This window comes from Rhincodon typus, chromosome 45 (genome assembly GCF_021869965.1).
Source record: "Rhincodon typus isolate 14 chromosome 45, sRhiTyp1.1, whole genome shotgun sequence".
Classification (NCBI taxonomy): domain Eukaryota; kingdom Metazoa; phylum Chordata; class Chondrichthyes; order Orectolobiformes; family Rhincodontidae; genus Rhincodon; species Rhincodon typus.
Window position 1 is genome coordinate 9,875,936 of NC_063376.1, and position 7,584 is coordinate 9,883,519.

At 48.3% G+C, this 7,584-nt stretch overlaps 1 protein-coding gene across 1 annotated transcript in view; it reads right to left on the reverse strand.

Moving 5' to 3' along the window:
- Nucleotides 1-1,103: 1,103 nt before the first annotated feature.
- Nucleotides 1,104-7,584, reverse strand: part of LOC109920214 (protein mono-ADP-ribosyltransferase TIPARP-like) — a 22,627-nt gene continuing 16,146 nt past the window's right edge. The window contains exon 6 of the mRNA XM_048619963.1: nt 1,104-4,239. Coding sequence (XP_048475920.1) covers nt 3,789-4,239 — 451 coding nt within the window. The 3' untranslated portion in view covers nt 1,104-3,788. The remainder of the gene's footprint in view (nt 4,240-7,584) is intronic.

The window sequence follows — 7,584 nt, forward strand, 5'->3', positions numbered from 1 at the left end:
ACATACACCAGGGTTACACTCACATCTGTAAGTAGTAGCTCATGTTTCCATGTACCTTGATGTTCTTCAATGCCTCAAGAGAAAATCAGAAGAAGTGACCAGATGATAGCTAGTAAATGTCGGCCTGACAGTAGCGGCCTCATTCCAGGTGTGAATTGTATTAAATGTATTCAAGCTAATAGATTTATTGGACCCCTCTGATAGAGTGTGCATCTTACACTCTCTATGTGAAGGCCCTCTGGAATCCAATTGTCTGGGCTCCCCATCCTGAGAATGACCAAAAATGGGTTGCTGTTGGCTATGAACAAAGTCACCACAGTGTCGCAAAGCATTTTATAGTCCAAAAAACCCCTTTTTGTTTAAATATAGCTCCTGTCCTGAGGCAGAAAACACAGCAGCCAACTTAGTCACAGCAAAATCCCACGAACAACAATGTGATCATGTCCTGATAATTTGCCTATTTTGCAATGAAATTGATTGAAGGATAAAGCCCCAGGAAGGCAGGGTGAGAACTCCATTCTGTTCCCTCTTCAAAACTGTAGCTTTGACCCAAAAGGGCAGACCAGATCACGGTTTGACAGTTCATTGGAACCTCCAACAGTACAGCACGCCCTCGATAATGGGATTTCTGAATGAATTATGGACTTGGGTCTTTGGAGGGAACTCACAGACTCCAAGGTGAGAATGTGTTCCCCCTGCACCCCCCACCCCCCAACTACAGCTAGCCATTGTGAACAAGTTGGGCGATTACAGCTGTATTTGGGATAATTGTGCTCAGCAGGGTCCCATACAGTGATGTTCCTTGCCTCAGTGAGTCCAAGTGACATTTGAACCAGGCCATATGATGTGAAAGGTCAGGTTCTATGCCACTCTAATCCCCTGGCAAGGAGATTTCTGCCCATATGCTGGGGTTTCTAATGCTAAGTTGCAAGCATCTATGTTTTGGAAGGGAAGGACTTGTCTCCTGCTTGGAGATGTTGGGAACTCAAATTCTGATTAAGATATCCCAGGACTGATTATCCAGACATTGCAAAAAAAATCCTCAAGGTCTTGCGTTGGGCCTGGAGAGCTGGAGTTTGACATGGAAACCATGTAGCACCCACTTTAGTCAATCAAACAGAGCTTTATTTACAACGCTATTTTTAAAAAAAATTACATTGGATTTCTTGCATTCTTTTGTTTTATGAACAAAGACACCAGAATAAATAAAATCTAAATTCTTGCGTGCATCCAGTACCGTACCTACAACTGGTAGTTCTGATCAAAGCAAGACTGATCTTCACCAAAGATCTAGCACAGGCTTTACAGACTGAAAGGCCTCCTTCAACCTTCAATAATTCCTTGCCCAGTTACCGCAGACTTATTGTGGAAACCAGGTTTAACCCCTTCAGTTGCATCAAGAACCTTCCAAAGTGACCCCTCCTTACATGTGCCTCTGATGATAGTGCATCAGGAGACAGTGATGGCCGTCTCTTGCTCTCTCTGCATCTGTTGTTCTTGCCCTCTGTTATCTCTCTCTCTGTCTTGCTCCTTCTGTCTCTCCCCGCTTGCTCTGCCTCTCCCCAGCTCCCTTCCCTGAACTGGATTGTGAGCTGCACACTGGTTTGTATCATGTCTAGGCTGTCTTTGAAACATTCACCTCACACAGAGGAAGCACATTCAACAGTAGCTTTCAAAAAGGGGGGGATGTCGGAGAAATAAGGACACAGCTGTGGGGAAAGCATGGTGTAGAGGTTCGGAGTGATCAGAAAGCTCTTTAGCAAAGAGCTGGCACAGGCTTGATGATCAGAATGGTCTCCTTCTATAAGACTCAATAATTGCTGTGACAGATGGATTACTGGAGTAGCCAAAGAAAACACATCTTCCTCAAGAATAAGACCTCCTGCTCTGAAAGGCCCTGACTCTGACTGGGATTTTGACCCCAAACAGGGAATATCCAGTGAGATGCTCTAATCAGCAGCCGGGATAGCTGGTCCGATCCCTGTTCATGTCCTGGAAATGGGAAACCACCACAGCTGCTGATTTCTCATCTGAGGGAAGTTGCCAACAGGTCCCATGGGAGGACAACTCCAGAACGGGCCTGTCCTGGGATTTCCCTGTGCAGAAATCTGCTTTGTAGATGATCCTGCTGCCAGGTCTGGGGCGGGGTGGAGGTTATAAGGGGGTTCACTGTGTTTTGGGGGTGGGAGGAGACATTGTGCAAGTCCAGAAAGCGCAGACACTGCCCTCCCACACCTCTCTGCACTGTACTTGCCAAACCTGCTTTGACACCTCCAGCAACGGAGACAGCATTTCAGCCTCATGGCACAGAGCCAGCGTGTCTCAGCTGCGGGAGGATGAAACACTGAGTTCACTTTGGGTGGCTAACTGTCCAATCAATCCAAACGGCAAGTCTGTTAAGGGGAAACAGTATTCCTTCAACCAAAACAACGTTGGGTTAGTGCAATGGTGGACGTGTTTGAGATGCAATGTAGTGACGATGGCATGTTTCAGAGGGAATAGCTCACTCCATTCTCTCTATCATGGGGGTTTCCTCACCTCTAGCCTGGTTCTGTTGTAGCCTCTGATCGAGAGAGGATCACAGGAAAGAGGAACAGGCCATCAACCCCATCAAGCTTGCTGTGCTATTCAACACAATTATGGCTGACCTTCCTCAGCACCATTTTCTTGCAGTATCCCTTGATAGCATTAACATCTAGAAATCTATCAATCTCTATTTGGAACATGCTCAATGATGGAGCCTCCGCATCTGAAGTGGAGAATTCCTAAGATTTATCGCCTGAATGACGAGATTCCTACTCAGCTCAGTCATTTATTTAGAGGCTGGGTCCTCTGCTTCAAAACCCTCCCCCACCCCCTCCTCCCAGCTTGGGGAAACATCCTTCCTGCATCAATTGATCACTGCAATTGGTTTATTCTAACTCCTGTGATAATTGACTATCAGGGTGTTGAATGACCACACAGTCAATCTAGATCTTTGATACTGATCCCTGTGTTGCTAAGATGGAGCATTAGATCTATTGCAACAAATCAAGTGATCCAAACAGCAGATCACCTCATGACCCACTGGATTTAGGGGCAAGCCTCAAGCAGCTGAATTACCTCCTCCCGTTCCCAAAGAGATTGAAAGAGCAGGAAAGCTGGAGACAAAAAGACCCCAAACAAACAAAACACTTCTCATGTCGGTTGGGGCAAGACTTCAAGAAGAGGAAGAAACTGAACAGGATTTCGGGGTGGCCAGGGTCAGGGGTAAAGGGGCAGCAACAAAGGATCAAATTGGAGGAAATCAGGCCCAGGAGGTGGGACGGGGATGGAAACAGAAAAATAGTGCGTGTACATCAGAATCCAGAGGGAGCGCTGCCTCAACACTTTGTTCATCTCCATTGTCACAGACACAGTTCCTCATCACCGACCCCTCTTTTTATTTTTAAACAAAATCAATATTCACAGGACGTGGGTGTCACTGGCTGGCTAGCATTTATTGTCCATCTTTGTTGCCCTGGAGAAGGTGGTTCTCCGCTTCCTTCTTAAACAGCTGCAATCCGTGTAGTGTAGGGACACCCCATAGAATCACTATGGAGGGAGTTCCAGGATTTTGACCCGGCAACACTGAAGGATGTATATCCAAGTCAGGATGGCGAGGGCTCAGAGGAGAACTTGCAGAGTCTGGCGCTTCCATGTATCTGCTTGTCCCTGTCCTTCCACATGGTCGAGATGGCGGGTCTGAGGGATGCTATTGGCGTCTGTTACTGGCATCATTGCAGAGAAGAGATGGAGGTGACTGCCCGTCATCTAACGGTGATGCTGTCCCCCACTTCTTTGTACTTTACCACAAAGTAAGGAAAACATTGGTCATTGTCGAACAGGACAAAAATCTGGGGGTCATAAGTGCTGTCCACGCAGGAGTTGAAGAGGTCACTGCTGGGGTCATTGGGGATGACAGCTGGAGGCCTCCGCATAGCCGGCTTGCCAACAGTGTGCCTGCCGACCAGAACCTTGGATAGAAACATGTAATGGACTCCTTCCTCGGAACGCTGGGCGTATCTGTGGGAATAGCTGGACTTCCGGGCAAAGTAACTGCCCTGGCCATAGAGAGTGGCATGTCGCCCCGATACCCGTGGATCAAAGTTGTGCTTGCAGATGCCGTCGATAGAGAGTTGTGAGGTCCCGTGGAACAAATGCTTCTCGTTCAGCATCCTCTCCCGTTCCGACATCTTGCGAGCCATGTACTGCTTCTTCCTGTCGGGGGGCGGGGGTTGGGAAGAATGGAGATGGTCAAGAGAAAGGCAACGCCTCATTTCCCACAGCAACCTCACACCATTCCCCACTGATATGCTTTCACCCAGAGATTGGGGACAATGTGGGGTTCACTCTCACAGGGGAATAGTCCCATACATTAAGGGGGATAAATGCATGAGGCAGACAACAAAAGAAGGATAATGGTGAAGGTGGGGAGAAAGAGCGGTTTCTGGGGGTGGATTGTGCAGTCCAGAAACACCAGAATGGAGCAGATGGGCTAAGCGGACTGTTTCCATGCTGGAAATTCTTCTTTATTCAGTTTCTAATATCCAGCTTCCCTCTCTTTAACCATATCCTGTTAATACACTCAGCACCTTCCTTATCAAAGAAACATTGACAGTGCAGCAGATGGCCCTTCAGCCCATCATTGTTTGTGAATGCTAATCCCTTCCTAATATTAGACACCCCTTCAGTGCATGCCACTCTTGCGATAAGGTTAGGGTTAGGGTTAGGGCTAGAGCATGGGACATAGAACGCTACTGCACAGGAACAGGCCCCTCAGCCCACCATGTCTGTGCTGACCATGATGTCCTTCCAAACTAATCCCATCTGCCTGCACATGTTCTCTGCCTGTTCATGTATCTGTCTAAATGCCTCTTGAACATTGGTATTGTATCTGCTTCAATGCCTCCAGTGGCAGCAGGTCCCAAGTATTTCTTATGGATGAAAGTTCTGGCAAACCAGGCCATGTTAAAGAAATTGAAGGTTGCATTTTTATTTCTTCGTTTGTAGGATGTGGGTGTCATATTTCTTGCCCGACCCCTGTTGCCCTTGAGAAGGTGGTGGTGATCTGCCTTCTTGAACCGCTGCAGCCCTGACCCTATGATGGAGGGAAGGTGGCATAGGAGAGCGTTGTTGAAGATATTCAGTGAGTGTGAGGTAGCCCAGGTTTAGTCACAGGGTTTTGAGGCCATTCTTGCCACCCTGGGACAATTTCGTCCACTCCATTTCACCCATTTCTCTCGAGACTCTGCCACAGATACAGAAGAGACCAGGCCTAAGTGGGCCTTCACCAACCAAAGGCTTTCACAGTTAGATTCCAAGGCCGCACTTGACAGCAAAGTCACCGAGAAGGGTAGCTCTGGGTGCTCCTACTCCAACTAGGTCTCAGAGGGGGTCATATTCACTCTCCGTGACCGAGAGTCATGCAGTTCAAATCCTACACCACACTCTTGAGCATATAATTGAGGCCGACTCTTCCCAGCATCCACATTGAGGAAGTGCTACACTCTCTGGGTCACTGTCTTTTTGATGAGAGAGACTAAGGCCTTATCCAGCCTCATGTGGGGCCTGAATAATGAGCAGGGCAGAGGCTTAGTGATGTCAGCATTTATCCCTGGGCCAGTACCTGACCATAATCCAATTGTGGATTGATTGATAATTTTGTACACAAGAGGTTTCTACTTCACAACAAGATCATGCTCTAAAAACTATTAAGTTAGCTGTGAAGTGCTTTGGGAAGTCCCAAGAAAGTGAAGCAGTGAGTATCTATAAACAGCAATGTGAAAACAAACAGAGCAGCTGTTTCTGATGAGACTGCATCAGGAATGAATAATGGCCCAGGATAGTGGGGGGGGTCAGCTCCAAAAAAACACCACATCTCGAGGGAGAGATGGGGCCTTAATTTAACATCTCATCGACATTGCAGCACTCAATCAATACCCATCCTCTGACAGTACGGCGCTCCCTCAGCACTGACCCTCCAGACAGTGTGGCATTCCCTCAGCACTGACCCTCCGACAGTATGGCGCTCCCTCAGCACTGACCCTCCAACAGTGCGGCGCTCCCTCAGCACTGACCCTCCAACAGTGCCCACTCCCTCAGTACTGACCCTCCGACAGGAGGGCGCTCCCTCAGCACTGGCCCTCTGACAGTGCGGTGCTCCGTCAGCGCTGGTCCTCCAACAGTGTGGCGCTCCATCAGCACTGACCTTCTGACAGTGCGGCGCTCCCTCAGCGCCAACCCTCCGACAGTGCGGCACTCCCTCAGCGCTGACCCTCCGAAAGTGCGGCGCTCCCTTAGCGCTGGCCCTCCTTGAGCCCAGTATCTCAGGGAGGATGTGCTGGCATTGGAGGGACTGCAGTGGAGGTTTACAATAATAATCCCAGGGATGAAGGGCTTGTCATGTGTGGAGTGGTCGAGGACTCTGGGCCTGTAGCTGTTGGAGTTTGGAATGATGATGGAGGATCTGTTTGAAAGTTACGGAATACTGAGAGGACTGAATAGAATGGACGTGGAGAAGATGTTTCCACTAGTAGGACAGACTAGGACCTGAGGGTACAGCCTCAGAGTGAAGGGATGACCCTTTAGAACTGAGATGAGGAGGAATTTCTTCAGCCAGAGGGTGGCTAATATGTGGAACCCATTGCCACAGAAGGTTATGGAGGCCAAGTCATTGAGCCTATTTAAGAAAGAGACAGATAGGTTCTTGCTTAGTAAGGGGATCAAGGGTTATGGGGAGAAGGCAGGAGATTTGGGGTAAGAAACATATCAGCCATGATTCAGTGGCTGTGCAGACACAATAGGCCAAAGGGTCTAATTTCTGCTCCTATATCTTAGTGCAGACCCTCTGACAGTCCTCCTTCAGTACCGCACTGGGATTGTCAACCTGCATTTTGGGCTCAAGAGCTTTGAAGTGGGACATGAAAACACAACTGTGGAGCTGAGAGATCACTCCAATCAGAGAAAGCCCTTGTCTAGATCAGGTATGTAAAACAACGCTAACTCTGTCCTGCCTATTGTGTTTCAAACTTTCCATCAATACCTACCCAACAGCCTTCCTGTACATAATCGCTTTTCATACAGTTAAGCATCACAAGATGCTTCAGAGGAATGTTCTCAAGACAAAGTTCAACACAGAGCCACATAAGGAGATATCCAATAAGATAATTGCAAGTTGGTTTTAAGGAGCATCTTAAAGGATGAGAATGAGAAAGAGAGAGAGAGAGAGACAGTGAGGTCCAGGTAGGGAAATCCAGAGCTCGGGACCCAAGCAGGGGAATGCTCAAGAAGCCGGAATTGGAGGAGGAGAGAGATAGGGAGGTGTTTGGGGGATGGAGGTGGACTATAGAGTTAGGGAGAGATGTAGGGGCTGCAGCAGGTTACAGAGATAGAGAGTAATATAATGGCTGGAGAAGGTTACAGAGATAGGGAGGGGGTGTAGGGGCTGCAGCAGGTTACAGAGATAGAGAGTAATATAATGGCTGGAGGAGGTTACAGAGATAGGGAGGGTATGTAGGGGCTGGAGGAGGTTACAGAGATAGGGAGGGGGTGTAGGGGCTGGAG